This window comes from Citrus clementina, unplaced genomic scaffold, assembly GCF_000493195.1.
Source record: "Citrus clementina cultivar Clemenules unplaced genomic scaffold, Citrus_clementina_v1.0 scaffold_5, whole genome shotgun sequence".
Taxonomy (NCBI): Eukaryota; Viridiplantae; Streptophyta; class Magnoliopsida; order Sapindales; family Rutaceae; genus Citrus; species Citrus x clementina.
In genome coordinates, this window is record NW_006262201.1 from 4,517,397 (window position 1) to 4,541,059 (window position 23,663).

The 23,663-nt window shown below is 37.2% G+C and overlaps 1 protein-coding gene and 1 pseudogene across 1 annotated transcript; one reads left to right on the plus strand and one right to left on the minus strand.

Annotated features, from left to right (window-relative positions):
• Window positions 1–5,253: 5,253 nt before the first annotated feature.
• LOC18043164 lies at window positions 5,254–10,427 on the plus strand (annotated as a pseudogene).
• A 2,798-nt stretch (window positions 10,428–13,225) lies between these two features.
• Window positions 13,226–23,143, minus strand: LOC18043146 (putative inactive cadmium/zinc-transporting ATPase HMA3). The gene is made up of 9 exons (XM_024184240.1): window positions 22,932–23,143; window positions 21,516–21,773; window positions 21,340–21,437; window positions 20,774–21,029; window positions 20,552–20,689; window positions 20,044–20,371; window positions 19,755–19,957; window positions 14,094–14,296; window positions 13,226–13,996 (listed from the first exon to the last, which is right to left on the minus strand). The coding sequence occupies exons 1-9, from the start codon at window positions 23,110–23,112 to the stop codon at window positions 13,253–13,255; spliced, it is 2,409 nt and encodes an 802-aa protein (XP_024040008.1). The 5' UTR covers window positions 23,113–23,143; the 3' UTR covers window positions 13,226–13,252.
• Between the last annotated feature and the right edge of the window lie 520 nt (window positions 23,144–23,663).

The window sequence follows — 23,663 nt, forward strand, 5'->3', positions numbered from 1 at the left end:
TTCTCCGGATTCAACTTCATTTGGTATTTCCTCAGCAGGTCAAAGGTTTCTTCCAAATGCCGTACATGATCTGCTGAGTTCTTAGACTTCGTGATCATATCATCCACGTATACTTCTATGGTGTGTCCAATCAACGGCTTGAAAATCCTATTCACCAACCTCTGATATGTTGCTCCTGCATTTTTCAAGCCGAAGGGCATCACCCTGTAGCAAAACAAACCCATGTTAGTTATAAACGTGGAGCTTTCCTTATCCTGTTTGTCCATGGGTATCTAGTTGTATCCAGAAAAAGCGTCCATAAAATTGAGCAGGTTGTGGCCCGCCGTTGCGTCATCTAACTGATCTATTTTGGGTAAGGGAAAACCATCCTTTGGGCATGCCTTGTTGAGGTCTGTGAAATCCACACACATTCTCCATTTCCTGTTTGCCTTCTTTACCAACACCACGTTGGAGATCTATTCTAGATACTTAGCCTTCCTTATAAATCCTACTCGCAACAACTTCTCCTCAACATTTATGGCCTCGTATCTTTCTTGGTTATAGCATCTCCTTTTTTATCTTACCGACCTAGTCCTCTTTCTGATAGCTAATTTATGACAGGCCACTTCGGGATCAATTCCTGGCATGTCTTCGTGCGACTAGGCAAATATGTCTGTATGAAACTGTAGGCATCTTATCAACTCACCCCTTGTAGTTTCTCCCAATCCTGACTCGATCCTTACTACTATGCTCGGGTCATCCTTGCTCATCAAAACCTCCTTTAGTTTCTCAGCTGGTTCCTGGTGACCCTTATTGGAATCTCCTCAGTTATCCAGCATGGTAACTTGTAATGTTTCCTTGGCGGCTATAGCATAATAACTCCTCGCTATTCTCTGGTCACCTCTCACTATGCCCACAACCCCGTTCACTCTGTATTGCAACGCTAGATAATGCGTGGATGTAACACATTGGCTTACCCTAATGAAAGGTCGCCCTAGTATCATATGGTAAGGACTTTTCTCTTCCACCACTACAGAATCCAACATTACTGTTTTTTCGAGCGGCTTTGATCCCACGGTAGTCGGCAGCTCGATGATTCCCATGGGGGTCAACCATCCTCCACCAAATCCCTTCAGGGATGTGTTTGTCTGTTCTAACTTTAATTCTACAATTCCCATCTCATCCAAAGTCGACTTAAAAAGTATATCGACCGAGCTGCATGTGTCTACCAATATTCGTTGAAACTCTTTACCTGCCGCAGTCGCCTTAATTACCAGTGCGTCCTCATGGGGGTATAAGACACCCTCTTCGTCATCATCCATCCACATAATGGGAACTTGTCTTACCCTCGCCCTCTTGGCAGCCGGCAAATTGAAAAGCACTTCTTTACTGGTCAGGGCATATCGTCTATAATTCTTCCTGGCCCTGTTCGAATCTCCAGCTAATGTCAGCCCTCCTGCTATCATCCGGATGGTTGGCTGCTCACGCTCCAGACTCCTCTAAACTCTATTCCCCAGGGCATATTGTGATTCTATGACAGGAAATGCCCCATCCACATACTCATCCAGGTATCGGTTTCTTACCAGATCCTTCACCTGGTTTTTTAAATCACGGCACTAGCCGATAGTGTGGCCACGAGTGTCGTGGAACTTGCAGAATCTGCCTTTATCCCGTTTGTGAGCTGGTTTGGTTACAGGAGCAGGGGGTACAGCAGGCCTCGTCCTTCAATTCTTTCATACAATTCTTCCATAGAAACTTTCAACGGGGTGTACTGCTTATACGCCAAGCTCTGATCAATCAGTTGGACTGCTCGGTTGTCATGAAAATCATCTTGGGTTGGCATTAGGGGAGGTTGGTTTGGTCGGCCCGCCCTAGGGTTAACTGCATTCAACGCCTTGGGAGCGTTGTGATAAGGATGGGCAGCCATCTGTTAGAATTCACACTGCCACTCAGGGAATAGGGAGTGCTGATGCTGAGCTCGGCTGTGTTGGAACTGTTGTGGTCTTTGAGTTATGGGGTAAGGGCATGACCGAGCTGATGTTCCCCCCATTACTGATGATTCCCCAGCTCGCTTTCCAGACTCGTTCCCACTCAGTGTTCTCCTCTCCTTTCGCCTCAGCTCCTCCAGTTGTTCACTCTTTATACTTGCCGTTTTCTCCTCTTCAATTTCTATATCTCTCATCGTCTGCTCATATCCCGCCGAATAACTCTGAATGATGGGATTTCTCAGGTTGTACCACAATCGGCCTATCTTCACACCTTTTTTTTAATCCTTTCAGTGCTTGTGGGTGATTGAAAGCTCCCAGATCAAGCACGGCCCGATGATATCTCTTCACGAAATCGCGAAGGGATTCGTGCTCCTCTTGCTTCATCCCCATCAATTCCATCATGTCGTCCTCTGGGGCTACCGTTTCGCGGAACTCGACCAACTCTTGGCATATTTGCTCATAGCCCCTTATACTTCCACGTGGCAACTTACAGTACCACTCTCGGGCTCGTTCCTCTAGTGTCAATGGGAACACCCTACACCTCTGAGCTAGTGTTAACCCCTGCACACCCGTCATGTCATTGAAATGCTCAATATGCACCAGCGGGTCGCTTCTCCCGGAATATTTGAGGTCGGAAAAGCGGAAATCTCTCGAGATCATAGTACCCATGATCTCAGCTGATAGCGGAGACTCTTCATCCAGCATTATCCTCCAGCTCGGTGGCTTTCTCTTGCCCTGAATCTCATCCATCACCTGCGCCAACCGTCGTACCTCACCTTCCAATTCTAAATCGCGGTTAGGATCGCGTGCGGCTACTTGATCTAGCTCCTGCTCAGTATTATGCAGCCGCTGTCTGAGCTCACTTTCCTCAATATTTGTTCCTCGACTATCAATTCCCGGAGCACGCCCAGAGCGAGATTGGTCTCTCCCCTCATCTGTACGCTCTCCTGGGATCCGAACTGAACTTCTATGGGGATGCACCCCATAAGGTTGCTCTGCCAACGGAGGAATCTCCTCAGTTCTACGCCTCCGATGGCTGGGCTCTGCGATGGCTTCATCTCTCACTGCGGTGGTCTCATACTCCCTTCTCCGCTCATCTCTCAGCTCATGCAATATAGCTATGAGAGTCTCCATTCGCTCCATTCGTTCTTGCATCATTCTCTCTTTAGCCTTTTTGCTATCTCTCAGAGAGTTATCGTCTCGCCGGTTTCATTGTCACCCCCCCAAGGCGTCCTTCCTTGTCACATCCATAACCGATCACCTGTTGCTCCTCTGATGATTAGTAACTTGGTGGTATCTTTTTATCCAGCTCCCCACAAATGGCGCCAAAATGTTGATGCTGAAATCTGGTTGCCCTTAGCCCGACCAGATCGTTCCACCAACGCTTGTGTTGACAACAGAGAAGAGGTTGCACTCTCCCTGCTTTAGCGATTGCCCGAGCTCCTGGGACCCAAATCACTTTTTCTCTTCTTTCTAAGCCTACGTTCATAGAAACAAGTCAGAGACGTCGGTGGTTTTGTCGGCGTAAACCATCCGATGCTTAAGTTAGTATAAGATGTTTACGGGAAAACAATGTGATTTAAGTTGAGTAAACTAACTATAATATTCTCAACACAATGTGTATCAAAGATCTATATAGAATAAATTCTGGTTTCAATTTGACAGAATTTTCCCTTCTCTCTTAATTTTTTCGTCCCATTCTTCATCGGTTTCTTGGCCTTTTATAGGCAATCATCCCACGTTTTCTGAGTATTCTTCATGCCCCCCATTTTAGGGTGATGACGGACCTTCATGGGTCTCCAACCACCGAGTCGTGGGTAAATGTGGGATGTCATGTTCTCCCCAGCGGTTTAGGACATGGTGAAACTGTCGTGAGTTCGTGAGATCGTTTATCTGGTCGGTACTCGTTTATAGTTGGCATATGCCCCGTACAAAATGTATTACCAGGACTCTTCTCGTGCCATTCAGTTGAAGAGATTTACCCCAGGGTGAGGGGTGAGGAGATAGTTGAGCTGGTACTTTTCATTACTCAACAAAATCTATTAAAGACAAGGTCTCATACTGTTATATATTTTCCTTCCTTTCGTATTGTTGATTATTTGAAAAAAAATGAAAAAAAATTGACATGGACATCTAAGGAGGAGGATATTTTTATCCCATCAATTATTGGTGTGCGCATAAACATGATTGATTTTAAGCGTTTGTCATTTTGCTTCATCAAAATGGCCATTAAATGCACAAGAATATCAACTTCATGCGCCTATTGAAGAGATGGATAATCTCTCTCATCATAATCTTAAAAAAAAAATGGCACCCTATTTTATTTTTATGATATTTAAATAGTTTGTATGGCATTGGTCCTAAAGTTAATTTTATCATTGTATCCTATATTTTAAGCGAATTGTTTGGCTCTTTGTAATTAGTAACCCGCACTTAAAAAATTATCATGATTCATGAGTTCATTGTATGGATGACTAACTATTTTAAGTGAATATTTTATTTTCGTTTTGAGTGGAGTTAAAGAAGATTATTGATTATGGTTTGTTAGATATTGATGGTTTTCTGAGATTCCTTTTGTTTTATTTTTTATTTTTCATTGTAACAAGGTAGTTTTTGTAAATAATATTACATATTTTTTCTTTCTTTTTATCTCTTCAATAAATTATATAGGCAATTGGATTTGTTTTCCTACAAGGTTGTGTGTGGGTATATATATATATATATATTACTAAATGAAAACACTACGTAGAAACAACAAATAAAATTTTATTTAGCGGTTATCATTTAGAATCGTCATTGTTTGATGTATTTAGAGCTAAATGTTAATATAATAATTGCATAATATGTATTTTTTTTTTTAATGTATGACTTAAGATATTAGTCAAACAACTCTCAAAATTTGACAGTATTCGGATGCATATGTATACATTAAAATTTAGAACAATGGAATCATAAAATCTGGGAATTTATTTTATATGCAACTTTGTATTATTTTCTTTTTTTATTATTTTTAACCAGTATATATTTAGTTTTAGACTTGACTTAAACAAGCATTATTAAAGATGTGAATTTTGTTGAACTAACTCATCGATGCACTTTAGTACCCGATGAGTTATGCATGTATTTTATGTGTGCGCCATTTTATGTATTTATGCACGTATAAGATCTTATAATGGACAAAATGAAGTCTAAATTTTAGTTATGTGGAACGAAACTTCTCAGAAATTATTGGACAACCCTACCTAAAGGAAACTTCTCAGACCATTCTCAGAAATTATTGATTCAAATGGGAAACTTCTCATTTATTCAAATGTGACCTCAGGGAGCTTTGAGTGCAACGAAACTTCTCAGAACATTCTCAGATATTATTGATTCATTGGAGCTTAAAGACCCTTTTGTACGGAACTGGATAGATATTCTGGCTTTCCTGCTTGCAGGGGTGAAATCTAATGGTATACTCTCAGCAGAGATGGTAACTATTATGTAATTGTTTTTTCCTGAAAGAAATTAAATCTGGATATACTATTAACGATTATAACTGCTGTTTCCTTAGCATGTTTGAATTTGTCTGCATGAGTATGCTGCTGATCACTTGTGCAAAGAGAAAATGACTACAGTGGTCAACACATTATGTACTGTAAAACAACGTGAGATTAATTTATCATAATTTCATTCACCGAACTGAAAATCTCGTTATATATCGCGCTTGTATGTCTGGTATACTGATAACATGATATCTCTATTCATGTTCTTGGTTATGAAATCATAGTAATTTATATCTATAGATGATGCCTTCGTATATCTGACCTCATCTTTCTTTTTCCAATCCTTTTCAGGTTTACATGTTTGCAGAATGGTACAAGCCAGGTTGCTCTCTGGAGTACCCCCTTCGTGGAAGTGGGGCTCTTGTTATGCTCTTGTCCGGGGAATAGAGAAGTTTGGCGGACGACTTTCACTGAGAAGTCGTGGAAAAGATAGTAGTTGAAAATGATAGAGCCACCGGAGTCGAGCTAAGCAGCGGTCAAGTAAGTCGATTTTGTTGTGGTAAAAAGGAGTTCTAAGACTAATCTCAAGTGAATTATGTGTTTTTTGTGTCATTAATGGAGAGATGTCTTGAAATGCTGCAGTTTATACGTGCTAGAAAGGCTGTTGTCAGTAATGCATCTATGTGGGACACGTTAAAGCTGTTACCTAAGGAAGTTGTTCCAAAGTCCTACCGAGATAGGAATGATATGACTCCACAATGTGAATCGTTTATGCATCTTCATTTGGGGTTTGAGAGGTGAGTGACTCCACAGAGTGAATATAACACCCCAAAAATTACCCATGAAAACACAAGGGTAAAATTGAAATGAAACCTCACATCATTTATTCTTATTAATAAATCTCAAGATAAACAACCATTATTCATACTCCAACTGAATCCTTACATAAAACATATGAAATAAAGTTTCCAAAGTAAAGTCTCTAATCCAAAATAAAAAGTCTAGTCAAATTTAATCTTTAAAGCAACTCCAAAGATCCACTAAGAAAAATTCTCCATCTAAGCACCCAAGCCATATTTCTAATCAATCTGTAAAATATTAGAGACGAGGGGTGAGCCGTCAACTCGGTAAGCAAATCCATGCACAATATTGAAAACCTTTGTCAAGAATTGTCAAACATTTTATAACAACATCTTCATTTAGCATAAGGGGTGGATTCATATAAAAACATTAAAGCGTAAACATTGGTAGCTCATGCCTCGTAGTCATCATCATTCATCATTCATCATTCATCATTTAGGGTGTTATACCCCGCATTGTTTCTAATTCGGGGTACTATACCCCACATTGTTCGTAACATCCTTGTACACAAGATCATCATCATACCAGCAAGCTAGCCATAACATTTCATAACATCATAACATTAACATCATATACATTACTACGGACTATGAGCCAAAATATTTTTTAAATCCACCATACATTCTTTCATAAATAGCAGTTAAAGTCTTCTAAAACATTTAAGAACCTTTCTTTGATCATTTAATTCTTTTAGAAAATTCTTTAAGAAAACATTTTGTTTAAGAAAACTAATTTCTTAAGAAAAATTCATTTTAAAATAATTTTATATAAATTCATTTAAAAGTGTTTTTATTTTACAAAATTCATTTAAATATTTTAGAAATCAGTTTTGTAAAAATTTCCATTTAAACATAATTTTTGTAACGTAAATTGCATTTATTATAAAGCACATCATGCATGAATCTACTTACCTCGATCCGTAGCAATCAATTCAATACCTCAAGAACAACCAACGAGCTCACCCTCGTCCTATAATCATCATAAAAATATTCTTATCAATATCATCTCTAACCTTAAACATAATCCCAATCATCCTTAAATCATAAACACTAATACTACCTTAATACTTATACATATTCTAAACATATCCTATACTTATGAGTATCCTGCACATGCTGATTTTTAATAACCTATACACATGTCGGAAAACCATGAAAATATACAGAGGCACTGTGAACATGCATAGCATTGCATACAATATTTCACAAAAATCAGCACAAGTCAAAATCGAGTCAGAATATTGACCTTTCACCAAAGTAACAAAACTGTCCAGCACTGACCAAAACAGACATTTTCCACTTAGAAAATTCATAAAATTTTCTTTAGTACTCGAAATAATATGCTTCTTTTTTCTAATTAAAGAAGACAAATTCAAAAAGCATATAATTAAAATTCATAATTTTTGGACCCCTGAAACTATTTTAAAACGTTTTATTTCCGAGAACATCTAACCCGTCCAGAAAATTCCAGATTTGAAAACAGAATTTAAAAAATTCGTATCTTTTATTTTACATGCCCAAAAATCGCGATTTCCAGTTTTTAAAGACAAAGGAAAGATTGAAATTTCATTATAAAATCCTAACATGGCCTGTAATATTCATAGAGTAGCCTAACTGTTACACGTTTCAGCTTCTGAAATTCTGGAAAACAGTTTCCAGATTTGCAGCAGCCATATGTTACGATTTTTAGTAATTCAACCATAAAGAATAAAACTACGAAATTAAACATGCAAGCATAAGAGACATAGATCTGTTGGCAAAAAAATCGCCATAATTTTAAAGGATGTGTAACCTTATACAAAAATTTCCAGAGTTGAGAACCGCTGCTGAAAATCGGAATTTTCCAGCACCAGTAACCCAACTTCGAAAACCCATAACAATTTGCATACTCAGACGATTTCAACACAAAACCTATCAATGGAAAGCCTAGGATGTCTAGTTACATGATATGTAAGATATTCACGCGATTCTAACTAAAGAAAATGATTTCAAGCAAGGAATAGAGACTGTTCATATCATCACAACATTACAAACACACATATAATACTCAAATCATACTACAAGTAATTAAAGGCAAACAATTCCATAAAAATAAATCATATAAGTCGAAGAAATACTAAATACCTTAAGGCAAACACTAAGAAAGGAAGTGATAAGACTTTCTTTTCCTTTCCAAAAACTTATATTTCCTTCTTTTCTTTCTAGGGTTTGTAACAGTGTAAAAAAAATAAAAGACGGCTTCTTAAAAAGATTGTTTTCTATTAAATACTTGGTAATTAATAAATATTTAAAAAAAACTAATAACTTACGTAACTTATTTAAAACAAACTGATAAATTTTACCCACACACAAACACTCAATAATAACTATCCTACTCAATTTAATAAGGGCAAAAGAGGAAAAATAAATAAATAAAAATTGGGTGTTACAGTGAATCTCAGCAACTGATCTCAGTAAATCTAAGTGTACGTCAAGTCTATGCCACACATATTTGTCATATAGCGAATCAAGCAAGACCATGTGTTAACTATTGAGCCTTCAGGAATGCATAAACTGATTTAAAAAGCCCTGCAACATAACTGGTATCAATGTCCAGAACCATGATGACAGCCTGAAATCCCAAATTAGGAAGATGGAGTCTTAGATGTAGGACTATGATGAAGGCCCTCTGTTGACTTGAATGTTTAAACAGCTTCATTTTCTATTAAAGGAAAAGAGAAGGGAAAGACACTTACGGTTTAGCATAGACACACCATATTATAAGGTATGATTTGGGTCAACGCGAAAGTTCTCAATGCCTTTTGTGTCTTCTGCATCCTTAGGGCTCCTTCAACCTGAATAATGTTTTGGTTTGTCTTTTCTTTTACCATTGATTGTGCCGAAGTAATAGTTCTTTACCTTTTTGTCTTTGTAGTTTCTAGTGCTATGCATCAACCCATTTTTATTCTAATTTTTGTGTCCAACATCTTATATTTCTATTCAAAATGTCTTACTGACCAGGGTTTACGAGAGGACTTGGGGATTCATCATATGGTTGTGAATGACTGGGACCGAGGATTCGATGCTGATCAAAATTTTGTTTTAATTTCTGTACCAAGTGTGTTAAGTCCAGATCTGGCACCCCCTGGGAAACATGTGTTACATGCTTATACACCAGGAACTGAACCGTTTGAATTGTGGAAAAGGCTTGATCCTAGAAGTGCTGAATACAAAAAACTCAAAGCCGAAAGATCTAAGGTACTTATATATAAGCTTGTTGATATTGGCCTTTCTCATGTTGCTTTTTCTGGTAAAATAGAACTTCAAAATTTTGAGAACTCAATTTTGCTGAAGTTTGCTCATGTATAACCAGTGACTCAATGATTCTCAAGCTCTTTAAGTATCTAGATATGTACTCATAGAATGAATATGATTGAACTCTATGCTAACTTTTAGTGCCTTGGAGCTAGAAAAGTAGAAAACACTTGGGTCTTTTGGTTGTCACAAGCATTTGCTCTAATATATCAAATGATATCTACTGTAAAGGTTATTAAATCATTGTAATATTAATAAATATTCAGAAATCACTGTAATTTTAGTAAATATTCGGACTTATGAAAATATTAAGTGTTTTGAAATATTGTGTAATCTCCTGATTTAGTCATTCTCGATTGAATCAATCTTCTGCCTGGAATTTTTTTTTTGATCCTGTTACTTCCTTAAGTAAAGCATTTCTCAAAAAAATTTATAATCCAGGTCATCTGGAGAGCCGTGGAGCGTGCACTTGGTCCGGGTTTTAGTCGGGACAAGTGTGATGTGAAATTGGTTGGAACTCCATTAACACATCAAAGGTTTCTTCGAAGGAATAGAGGAACTTATGGGCCAGCGATACAGGCTGGTAAAGAAACGTTTCCTGGGCATTCAACTCCCATTCCGCAGCTCTATTGTTGTGGTGATTCTACTTTCCCGGTCATAGGAGTCCCTGCAGTTGCTGCTAGTGGCGCCATTGTTGCTAACTCACTGGTTTCGGTTTCTCAACACTCAGAACTTCTTGACGCCATTGGAATTTGAAATACATAGCTGAGTTCATACTATTTATGGTTGCATGGCTCTTGATGCCTCCATTTCTAGAGACACCTCTCTCAACTTTGCATCTTTCAAAAAATGCAGTTAATTTTTGTTCTTTGAGATATCTAACGTCATTTATTTTTTAACAATCTGATTATATGTATTTTACTTTAATGTACAAGTGCCGGAAGAAGTTGCTATTACCTTATTAAGAAGTTATCGAATTGATTATCAATGCTTCAGTTTGTGATCTCATAGTGTTATAATTTCATATTTGTGACAGTATATCACCTTTCTTTTGCCCAGCTGAGAGGTACATACCTCATCAATGGAATATGCTCTATTGGAAGAAGTTCTTTTAACTTTCTTCTTGTTTATCTCCCCTTGAATCTGATTTGTCTTTAATACTACTTTTGAGCTCTTATCAATTAGGTTAAACTTTTTGGTCCAATATCTTTTCTAATGTGATATCAAAACAGGGAGGCAGCATCGTACGACTGGGTCAGCTGTAAAAATATTTTATTGTCTAACGTTTTGCCCCTTAAAATTATTTGAACAACTCAATACTTAAAATTAAATGTTTAGTGGCCTAATCCCTGTGTATTGAGAAAGATATGTACAATAATTTAGGTAGTATTAATAATGAAACTATTGAATAACGTTATCAATTCATTAAATTGCGCCATGGACAAAAGTTCACAGAAATATATGCATATTATGAATGAATGATATAACTCTTTATATTTATTATTATTTTTTGAAATTAGCCCCTATAGAATAAATTTCTGGCTCTGTCAAACTTTACTTTTGAGTGAACCAGTTTCTCTAACATTTTTTGTTCTTTCTTTTCATTGGATATGGTCTTATTCCCAATCACTCAGCTCAGCATGTTTTGCTGTACCAACGTGCCAATGTTGATTGCATTTTGAAGTTCTTAATGGTCATCAAATCGCCATATATTTGATTTTTCCAAGACCACGCAAAGAAATGCAATACAATTATTGGGCCAGATAATAATAATGTTGTTTTGTTTGCGAACTGCAATTGTGGTGTTGTAGCTGCTGCAAAATTTTTTAAAAAAGTTATTTATTAAATTATAATTTGGTAAACATAATTTTTAATAAAATAGTGAAAGTAAATAGATTTTTTGCCAAATATCTAGCTACGTGGTAAAATTAGCTCAATCTTTTGTTGTGAAAGCACAATGATAAACAGTAATATCAAACGAAGGCTAAATAAAAATTGTTTAGCGAAATTTCACAGCTAATATTAAGATCGAGTTAAAAAAAAAAAATCCTATTTGCAAACTTGAAACTGCGTGGGAAAGTATTCATTCTATTCACATATTTAACTTGACTTACAGTGTATAGGTATTTTCTGTATGATTGTTGTTTATAAAAATAAAAGCGTGATTATATATTTTTGTTAAGTTTTCAAATATTTTTGTTTAGTTTGAGATATTGGAGTAAATTAATAACAAATTGTACGAGATGTAATATACTCCCTAGTCCTAATTCGTTCTCGTCATTCTTAGTAATGCGTAACTTGAATTATTCCTTCAATTTGGCAGGATTCAGTGTTGCTCAATTTCAAAAATCGTCAAAATTTTTACTATTCATTTTCTGAGATTTTCTTAATAGTATTAAATTTCCATTTTAAGTGAGGATGGCAATGGGTTAGCTATGGTGCAAGATATCAATTGTGTATTCTCTTTGCTAGTTTCTTATATGATGTAGGCTTAAACAGATATAAAATCAAGATTCTCATATAGAAATGGAGATACTCATTCCTATCCCCTATAAAAAATTAAAGAAAAAAAAAAAGCAGTTTCGGATTGATGGTATAAATTTACAAAAATAATAAAACTAAATGTGATGGGATTAAAAAATAAAAAACTAAAAAAGCAATGTTTATATTTCTTAGGCCTAGAAATGAGTCGTGTTTGAGAGGTTTTGTGTTGCATTCTTATCGTGTCGTGTTAAATTACATATACCAAAACCCATCCATTAATTTATTTGGGTCAAAAATACAAATCCGAACCCATTGATTACCATTATCATGTTATTGAAACCAATTCATTTAACCCACCCTTCTTGCTAAATTTAAAATTATTATTCAAAATATTTTTATATATTTTTAGTTTAAAACACAAATAAAACTTTACAAAATACTCTTTAAAAATATAATACCACAAAAAATTAATATTCATCATGTTTAACATTATCGAATAATATAGTCCACAAAATTATATAATTATTAAATAAGAATACTTGTCTAAAATTAAAATAAAAAGTAATTTGATTTTCTTTAAAAATTTATAATTTAAAATTATTATAATTTTAATATTAAGTGTTAATGAACCGTGTGAAATGAATTTTGATACTTAAATGCAAATTCGGCTCCTTATTGAATGGGTTTTGATGGGATGATTCAGTAATGACCCAACCTAACAAATGTCGACCCGACAACAGTTTTAATGGTGTGGATTTGTATTGTGTAAGTGGGTCATATGAAATTTTACTAGGCCTAATATTTCTAGTCTAAATTTTATATTTGGGTTTACTTTTTAATAAGCTACTAACCTCAACAAAAAAACAACTAAATAATAAAAATTCTCAAAAGTCAAACGAGTATGAAAAATTATATCTTTATCCGGCCCCTAGCAACCAATGGGCTGGGGTCAAATCCAATAAAAATTTGGCTTCAAATGAATATTTTGACACAATTATGTTGTAGCAATACATTGTCACTTTTAACTTATTTCGATAATTAACCATAAATTTTGTTTTCTTAAAACAGTATGTTTCCTTATTGCCAATACTGTTATTGGAATAAAATATTTTTAAAAAACAAATTATTCAGATTTGAAAAGAAAAAAAACTACCTAAGTTTCCTAGGTGGTAATACCAGCCTCTATATCACAACATTGATCACCACATTTCTTTGCCTTACCGCCCCTTGCAACTCTTTTATTTTCCACTTGGCTTCCAGTTGAACTTGTGCTTCTATCTTTCCCGCACAAGCTCGAGCTCAAACAACAAGGATTGGGACCGGTCTGGCCGTGCCAACTTGTTGATGCCATGTCTTTAGCAGACGTCGCCTCACAGCATCTGCTTCTGCAGTTCTTCACATTAAGTGCTTCTTTAGCTTCATCTTTCTTGCACGACAAGGAAAAGGTCCCGTACTTGGATTTCGAAAACCCTCCTTCCTCCTCTGGGTTATTTTTCAGAAGCAACATGCTGTTCAAGATCACAATCAAGCATGTCCCAACATCAGTGAGAACTGCTGCCCACACTAACGGGTAACCTGCAATTGCCAATGCGAGGACAGCACCTTTAACGGTGACTGAAAGAGTGACATTCTGAATGAGTTTTGTTGAAGCTTTTCTTGCTAGCTTGATAGCTTTTGGTATTTTCCGAATGTCGTTTGACATTAGTATTACATGTCCTGTCTCCATGGCTAGTGCTGAACCTGAAATCCCCATTGAGATGCCAATATCAGCTGCTGCTAAAGCAGGGGCATCATTGATGCCATCTCCAACCATGGCTGTTGTTCCATCTTTCTTCAACAACTCAACTAATTCTGCCTTGTGTTGAGGTAGAAGCTCTGCATAGACCATGTCGAATGCCTGATCCAACTACCAAAAAAAAGAAATTCTTCTCTTGTTAATTTAATTTTAAGTTCAAGCTTCGATTATGTCAAATAATAACATGGATATTATTAGCCATGCACACCTGATCTTGTGCATACAAGGCTGCTGCATGGCTATCACCAGTGAGGATGAAACTTTTAATGCCTAATGATTTGAGATCTTTAATCGCGTCCAGAGCCCCAGACCGACAAGAATCTGAGAGGCTAAATGTTCCAACTGGAGTTGCTCCTAAGTACACATACCCTCTTGTCTTTCCTCCCGTACATTTGGCTTCTACAATTGAATCTGTGTTGCGTAATTAACCCTTTGGATTGCTGGATTAATCACACCCCCAAGACCTAACTCAGACTTAAAGACTCAAGAATCAAACTTAAGCTAACAAAGAACACAGATCAGATCAAAGAACACAGATAAAGAACCAAGAATCACACAAGACTTAAGTGGTTCAACACCTTTAACAGTGCCTACATCCACTGGAGAAAACAACACAGGGAACAACTTTATTAAGCTTCAAAGTTACAGAGATGATAGTACACTATACAGAGAACACTCGCTGAGCTTTACTCTCACTATAGATGTCTTATCTTTCTCTCCTTGATCACCCACGATGATACCAGAACCAGCTCGTTTATATACCAGAAGAAACAGGCGTAACAGATTCAGAGTTTCCCTCCAAAACCAACAGCTTTCAACTTCCTATCACTAGCAACTCACGTGTCAACTAAACAACATTCCTTAAACGACTGCTAGCAACGCCGTTTAAGCTTAAACCATGCGTGCAATAGTCACGTGGGTTTTTAATGTTCTTGAACGACATTGTCCAATTATCAGCTCTGGAATCCCGTTAAACAGAAATGACATGTCACTCGCATCTACAACTTAAAACCGACAAGTTGCACTAACGAGTTTGAGTTCATTTCAACAATCTCCACCTTGAACTCAACACTCCCAGCTCCCTCCTTTCAAGCTATCTCCTCCTCATCTGCAGCTTCTTAAATCCTGCAGATACCTGCTAAGTTCATGCAAAGAACGAACTTGGTAGTTGGCACAACCTTGGTTAACATGTCAGCTGGATTTTCTTCAGTATGTATCTTCAGCAACTTTACAGCTCCCTTTGATACCTCAAGCCTCACGAAATGCAACTTAACATCTATGTGTTTTGTCTTCTCGTGATGGGATTGATTCTTGCTAAGATGTATAGCACTCTGACTGTCACTGTATACTGTTACAGACTCTTGTTTTGCTCCTAACTCGGTTATCATGCCCTTCAGCCAAATTGCTTCTTTGAGAGCTTCTGCTGCTGCAGTATACTCAGCCTCTGTTGTGGACAGTGCTACTACATTCTGTAATGTTGATTTCCAGCTGACTGTGCAGCCTTCCAGAGTAAACAGATAACCTGTTTGTGACCTCCTTTTATCAAGATCACCAGCAAAATCAGCATCCACATAACCAATCAATGTGTGTCCCTTTTTGTCTTCTCCACCATAGACCAAACCAACCTCCAGAGTCCCCTTCAGATACCTCATAATCCATTGAACAGCTCTCCAATGTTCATATCCAGGATTTGCCATAAACCTGCTCACCAAACTCATAGCATGTGAGATATCAGGTCTGGTAAGCACCATGGCATACATGAGACTACCTACTGCACTGGAGTAGGGTATGCCAGCCATTTTCTGTTGTTCTGCTTCAGTCTGAGGACACTGAGCAGCAGATAACTTGAAATGGCCTGCTAATGGTGTCTGCACTTGCTTAGCATTATTCATTCCAAATCTCACCAGAACCTTCTGAATGTAACTCTGTTGAGTTAAGAACAAACTCTTCTTGCTCTTGTTTCTGATGATATCCATTCCCAGAATTCTCTTTGCTTCTCCAAGCTCCTTCATTTCAAATTCTTTGCTCAACAGCTTCTTTAAGTGATTGATCTCTTCCATGTTATGGCATGCAATCAGCATGTCATCTACATATAGCAGAAGATATATCATTCCCCCTCCTCTTATCTCTTTGAAGTACACACAGCAATCATAGCTACACCTGTTGAAGGCATGTGTTATCATGAAGTTATCAAACTTCAGATACCATTGCCTAGGAGATTGCTTTAACCCATACAAAGATTTTTTAAGTAAGCAGACACAATCTTCTTTACCAGGTGTCACATACCCTTCAGGCTGCTGCATTACAATTTCCTCTTGTAATTCACCATGCAGAAAGGCTGTTTTCACATCCATCTGCTCAAGGTGCATGTTTTGAATAGCCACAAGTGCAAGGATAATTCTGATGGAAGCATGTCTCACCACAGGAGAAAATACTTCAGTGAAGTCAATCCCCTCCCTTTGTGTGAAGCCCCTTGCCACCAATCTAGCCTTAAATCTTCTAGGTTCAGCTCCAGGTATACCATCTTTAATCTTGAAGATCCATTTACAGCTTACTGTTTTCCTCTTAGCTGGTTTTTCAATCAATTTCCAGGTCTTATTTTTTATCAGGGATGCCATCTCTTCATCCATTGCCCTCTTCCATTTCAGCTTATTTTTGCCTGTGATAGCTTCTTGATAAGTCCTAGGTTCATCATCATTCAGCTCTTGAGCAGCATTCAAAGCATATGGAATCAGATCAGCTACTGCATATCTTTTAGGTGGTCTTATTGTTCTTCTCTTTCTGTCTCTTGCCAACTGATAGGTGTCCTCTTCACTTTCTGCTGATTCATGCTCAACATTTGCTTCAGGTTCTGTTTCTGCACCCTCAGTTTCAGGCTCAAATTCTTTCAAGTTCTGAGGCTCCACCTGAAACTTCACTTTATCAGTTTCAATACTTGCTTCAGTGTTGTTTCCAGGGCTCATTTGTTTATTCAACAATTCTTCTTCGTGGAATCTTACATCCCTGCTTATGATGCACTGTGGTGGCTTTGAGTCAACACACCACAATCTATAGCCTTTGACACCATCTGGATAACCCAGAAACTTGCATTTTAATGCTCTTGGTTCCAGCTTACCCTGCTTCACATGAGCATATGCTGTGCAACCAAAAATTCTAAGTTTTGCATAGTTAGCCATTCTACCTGACCAAAGTTCCATTGGTGTTTTACAATCTATAGCAGTGGATGGGCTCCTATTGACTAAGTAGCATGCAGTGTTCAGAGCTTCTGCCCAAAGGGTTTTTGGGAGCTTAGAATAGATAAGCATGCACCTTACCTTCTCCACCAAAGTCCTGTTCATCCTCTCAGCAAGACCATTTTGTTGGGGAGTGTAGGTGACTGTTTTGTGCCTCTGAATACCATTCTTTTCACAGAATTCTCCAAACAGCCTGTTGCAGTACTCCAGGCCATTATCTGTCCTCAGAGTTTTCACCTTTAAACCAGTTTGGTTTTCAACAAAAATTTTCCATGTTTTGAACTTTTCCAGAACCTCATCTTTACTTTTGAGTACAAAGACCCAAACCATCCTTGAAAAATCATCTATAAAAGTCAGAAAATATTTACACCCACCTAATGAAGTTACTTGTGCAGGCCCCCACAGATCAGAGTGTATGTATCCAAGTTTCTCTTTGGTGGTATGAGCTGCAGTCTCAAACCTTAACCTGGAGGATTTTCCTAGAATACAATCCTCACAGAACCCCAAAGCTCCTATCTGATCATCCCCAAACACTCTTTGTTTTTGTAACTCTCTCAAACCTCTTTCACTCATATGCCCCATCCTTAAATGCCACAGCATTGATCTATTCCCTCTACTGTCAGTTACACTTGCCTCCCCAACAGCAGTATGTCCATCCATCACATACAGGCCATTCTGTTTAATACCTTTCATAATCACCATCGAGCCTTTAATTACCCTCAATACACCTTTCTCAGCCTTAATAATACAGCCTGTTTGATCTAGCATGCCAATTGAGATTAAGTTCCTTTTTAAATCAGGGACAAATCTCACTTGTGTCAATTCCCTTATCACCCCATCAAACATCCTAAGGCTAACAGTCCCAATACCAGCTACCTTACACATTGAGTTATTACCCATTAGAACCATACCCCCATCACATGGTTGATATGATGTAAAATAGCTCCTATTTGGACACATATGAAAGGTACAACCTGAGTCAAGGACCCACTGACCTTGAGGTTTCTGACTTGTGGCAATGAGTACCCCAGCTGTTTCAAAGCTACATTCTTCTTCTGTGGCTATGGCTGCATTTCCAGTCCTTTCCTTGGTTTCTTTATTCTTGTTCTTTCTTTCAGGGCAATCTCTTTTGAAATGCCCTTCTTTATGGTAGTGGAAACACTTCAAATTTCTCTGTTTAGACTTTGATCTGCCTTGTTTCTTTCCCTTAAATTCTCTTTTCTCAAGTCTGCCTCTAGCCATCAGTCCCTCACTTGATTCACTTTCTGGATTATCTTGCTTATCTTTCAGCTTCTTGGTGCCAAGAGCAGATTTGACCTCTTCCAGAGAGAGTGTTTGCCTCCCATACAGCAATGCATCCACAAAGTGTTCGTATGACTTTGGCAAAGAACTGATTAGCAGCAAAGCTTTGCTCTCATCACTCAGTCCTTCATCAATAGTTTCCAGTTCATCACAAACCTTATTGAATTCATCAACATGTTCTGTTAATGATGCCCCTTCAATCATCTTCAGTGAGAACATCTTCTTCTTAATGTAAAGTCTATTTGCCAAAGACTTTGTCATATACAAGTTCTCCAACTTAGCCCATAAACCAGCAACAGTCCTTTCCTTGGCCACTTCTCGAATTACAGAGTCACCAAGACTCAGAATGATTGTGCTCCTTGCTTTCTTGTCTATCTCTGCTACTTGTTCTGGAGTCTTAGATGATGAAGTCTCACCTCCTTCAAGTTTAGAAACTGGATCTATGGCTTCTCCCAGCCCTTGAGTAATCAGCAAAGCCTCCATCTTGATTTTCCACATATTGAAATCATTTTGCCCCGTAAACTTCTCAAGATCCACTTTTGAACTCATTCTTGAACCTTGAAATCAGAGTTAAAGCTCTGATACCAATTGTTGCGTAATTAACCCTTTGGATTGCTGGATTAATCACACCCCAAGACCTAACTCAGACTTAAAGACTCAAGAATCAAACTTAAGCTAACAAAGAACACAGATCAGATCAAAGAACACAGATAAAGAACCAAGAATCACACAAGACTTAAGTGGTTCAACACCTTTAACAGTGCCTACATCCACTGGAGAAAACAACACAGGGAACAACTTTATTAAGCTTCAAAGTTACAGAGATGATAGTACACTATACAGAGAACACTCGCTGAGCTTTACTCTCACTATAGATGTCTTATCTTTCTCTCCTTGATCACCCACGATGATACCAGAACCAGCTCGTTTATATACCAGAAGAAACAGGCGTAACAGATTCAGAGTTTCCCTCCAAAACCAACAGCTTTCAACTTCCTATCACGAGCAACTCACGTGTCAACTAAACAACATTCCTTAAACGACTGCTAGCAACGCCGTTTAAGCTTAAACCATGCGTGCAATAGTCACGTGGGTTTTTAATGTTCTTGAACGACATTGTCCAATTATCAGCTCTGGAATCCCGTTAAACAGAAATGACATGTCACTCGCATCTACAACTTAAAACCGACAAGTTGCACTAACGAGTTTGAGTTCATTTCAACAATTTGAAATTTCAACCTTTAGTGATATGAAACAAGCCCCCAACTAAAGTTTTATTTTATTTTTCTCTCCCCCTTAAAGCTTGTAAAAATAGAGCTATTGAAGTCTCTTACCTTTACTGCAACCAGTTCTCGGACCAATTCTCTTGTTTCCTATGTAAATTTCATTTCCATGGATTTTCCCAAAAATTCCTTCTCCTGGGAAATTTTGGAAATCCTCCACATTTTCAGGCACTGGCTCAATAGCTAATGACCTTGCATAATCAACTAATGCAGCCGCCATTGGATGACTAGATTTGCTCTCAATACTTGAAACCCTGCAAATAATCCCAAAATCAGTGACTCTAGCTTTGAAGAAACACAGAAATTTATCTACTCTGAAATGTGTGAGAGCTAAGTGTACCAATACAACAATGTGCCGAGGCTAACATCATCACAGATAGATTGAAAATCTGTCACAGTAAATTCTCCCCTTGTTACTGTCCCAGTTTTATCGAATGCCACCATCTTAACTTTCGCAAGAGTTTCAAGATAATTGCCACCCTTGACCAGAAGTCCGGTTGTCGCAGCTTTGGAAAGTGCACAGAAAATCACAACTGGTGTTGAGAGAATAAGTGCACATGGGCATGTGCTAACGAGAACAACTATTGCCAAGTACAACCAGTGCCTCACATTGGGGACTCCCACAGCAGCAGGAATCACAGCAAAAGCTACTGATATCAACAAGACCGCTGAGAGAAAAATAAAAAAATAGTGTGAAAAGTTCCTGAAGAAGCTTCAGTTTGCTTGGACAAATTTCCTAATCATGGCTATGCAGTTTAGAGATCATGTCACCTTATCCATTAGGATTCCAGAGTTGCTTATTCTAGCTTTAAAATGAACATAGAAAGGATACAAAAACGGAAACTAACCTGGGATGTAGTACTTTGCAAAGCTTTCTATAAATGTTTGAGCTCGTGACTTCTTTTTGTGAGACTCTTCTACTAGTGCTGCCATTCTTGAGACCACACAGTCTTTTGCTAATGCAGTAGTTTTTATACTGATATAACCTGAGAAAGATGAGATACATACACAAGCAGTCAAATCTCTTGATTGTAACATTGATGAAGATATTAAAGTGTGAAAGAACTAACCGTCCAAATTGATGGTGCCAGCCCAGACAGGAGAATCTTGTTCTTTGACAACAGGGAACGACTCTCCGGTCAGTGTTTTCTCATCCACCTCACATTTACCTTCAACAACAATTCCATCAATGGGAATTACTTCGCCGGCCCTGACGGCAAGGATTGTATTCACCTTCACTGTATTCACATCAACTTGGTCCCCAGTTTCGGCAGTTATGGCCTTCTGAGGAGCCATGCTTGTCAAAGATGACATGGCGGCCATAGCCTATGAATTATATACAAAATTCAAATTTCAGAACAGCTATTGAAGATACAAATGATGAATGATGTAGGACCAGAAATAGAGAGGAGAAATAAGAAAATAATAGAATGGTTGCAGATTGCTTTCAGAACTTAAAGAGGGCAAGATCCATTTTCTAGCTGTAAGTTGTTTCCAAACAACAATACCAAACATTTTCTATCCTCTTCCCTCCCCCTCCCCTCACCCCTCAAAAAAAAAAAAAAAAAAAAACCTCGGAAACAGAAAATCAAATGATACCAAACAGGCACGTTGACAGAGAAAGATGGAACCAGACCTTGTAGCTTGCTACCGACTCAAGCCACTGAGAAATAGAGAATAAAAAGACAATAGAACCAGCTTCCACATAATCTCCAAGAGCAAGAGTTCCCACAGCTGCACATTACCAAACAAAATATGAAAAAAATAGTAACCCTTTCTTCAATTTGAAATGACGAAATTCAGGAGGATTACCTGCCATCAGAACAAGAACATTTATATTAAGAGTGAGGCTCTTAATTGATGCTACGCTTCTAACTAATATTGCAGGGACTCCAAAGATGACTGCAGCGACAGCCAAAGATTGCAATGGATAATAAATATATCCTAGAAATGATAGTGCAAGTAACAATCCCGAAGCCATGACTGATGGGGCGGGCCACTTCTTCTGAGATTTCATTTTCCCCTCTGGTCTAACAGTAGCCTCCAGCCTTGCCTTATTCAGTGCCTCAACTGGCATTAAACCACAAAAGATTTCGTATCAATACTCACAATAACATCACTTTTGACTCAAATACTTGTAAGCATACTTGGGAGCATTTACAAGTGGCAAATTCTATATAGCTTAATTGTCCTTCCTACTAATTACAACAGTCATGCCCAATGCTATAGACATATCCCCAAGTTGTGTCAACCTTGTAAATAATAAAATTTGGCTAAGAAATATCTAACTATAATTTCTAGTTCCCATTAGAGGAGCACGTTTAAGCCATCACTTACAGTACATGCATTAGTTTGGGGAAAAAAAAAGTCTCTTTATTGGGTAGGGTGTTTTGTTCCTTCTCCAAATTAATTAATAGAGTTATTTAATTTCATTCCGCGCGAAAGAGACATGGAAGAGTCCCTATATCAGTCCAGGAGAACATTAATGTCCAAATGGACAAATGGTGTGCTCACACTTCAGTCCTAAAAGTGCAATAGACTAAGACAGAATCACTTATAATTAAGTTTTTTGAAAAAAATTCATCAGTACTACCATCGATCATAGTTATGTAGAAACTAATTAGTGGACTTTTAGTAATTTAAATGAGTAAAAAATTCAGGAAAAGAAGTCTAAAGTGTAACATGAATAATAACATTGTCCATTTAATACACCGAAAAAAAAAACATTGTCCATAGTAATGGGCTGATAAGTCATGTCAGGGTTGTGGCCATATGTTTTATAATTTCATGCGTGCATTGCATTTGTAACCATATATGGTGAATATTTAGTTACATGATATTTTTTATTCTATAATTATCAATAAAAAATATAATGTAAGAGCAATACTAAATATTCAATAAGTAAATTTAAATGACAATTAAGTAACTGTATAAGTTATAAAATTCATTTGAATAACACAGTATTAAAACTTAAATGTTAGAATCCTTAATATTACTGATAGTACAATAGCCCACCTGAATTCTTGAGAAACCACTAGTGACAACTAGTAAACATGTTAATCCCAAAGATAGCCCAGGACATATAAACTTCAATTCTCATGCAATACAAAAATCCAAAAAAAAATTAAATTAATGATTGAAAAGAGTAATAAAGTATCCATTTGTGCTAATATTGCTTCATTTGCAGTATATTTAATTAGTTCTTATTTATGGCAGCACAACACATACCAATTTTGGTCTCGGAAATGCGTCGGGTATCATGAACTACGATCACCGTTTTCGTTGGCACAATCACTGAAATCTCTTCAACTCCATCAAGTGAATTCAGAATCCTCTCAACAAGTGGAACCTCTGACGAACAGCACAAACCCAACACCTCAAAATAATTTTTCTTTAACCTTTCAGCCATGAAAGAACAAAATATCGAGAATATCAGACAATCTTTGATATAAGTTCTTATCAGATCAGAAGACGAAGAAGAAGAAGAATACTGATGGAAAGGTCAGAGCTTTATTCTGTGTCTTATTTACTTGTTCTATGTATATTTTAAATTTTTATTTATGGGGCTGGCAAACTTTGCCTGCTACAGTTGACAGGGAATTCAACTGTATACTCTTTAATTTATTCAAATTTGTTAATATTTTAACATGGAAGTCCGTGTATTTCTATTTATTAATAAAATAATTCCAAGGATTTGAAGAAATAGGCGTCCCGGTCTGATGATTGTGTTTTATATTAATCTTTCTTGTTTGTCGTAACTTCGTAATTTATACGAGTGATGTGATGATTTGGATTGGTGTTTCGTGTTAAGGAAATATGTAATAATATTTTTAATTGTTATGAAAGAGACTTGCTTATTAATTGTGTCAAGAATCTTAAACACTTATTTGAATTTTGTACAATTATTAAAAAATTAAAGAGTTATTATCATTACCAATTAGGAAATGAAATTACAAAACT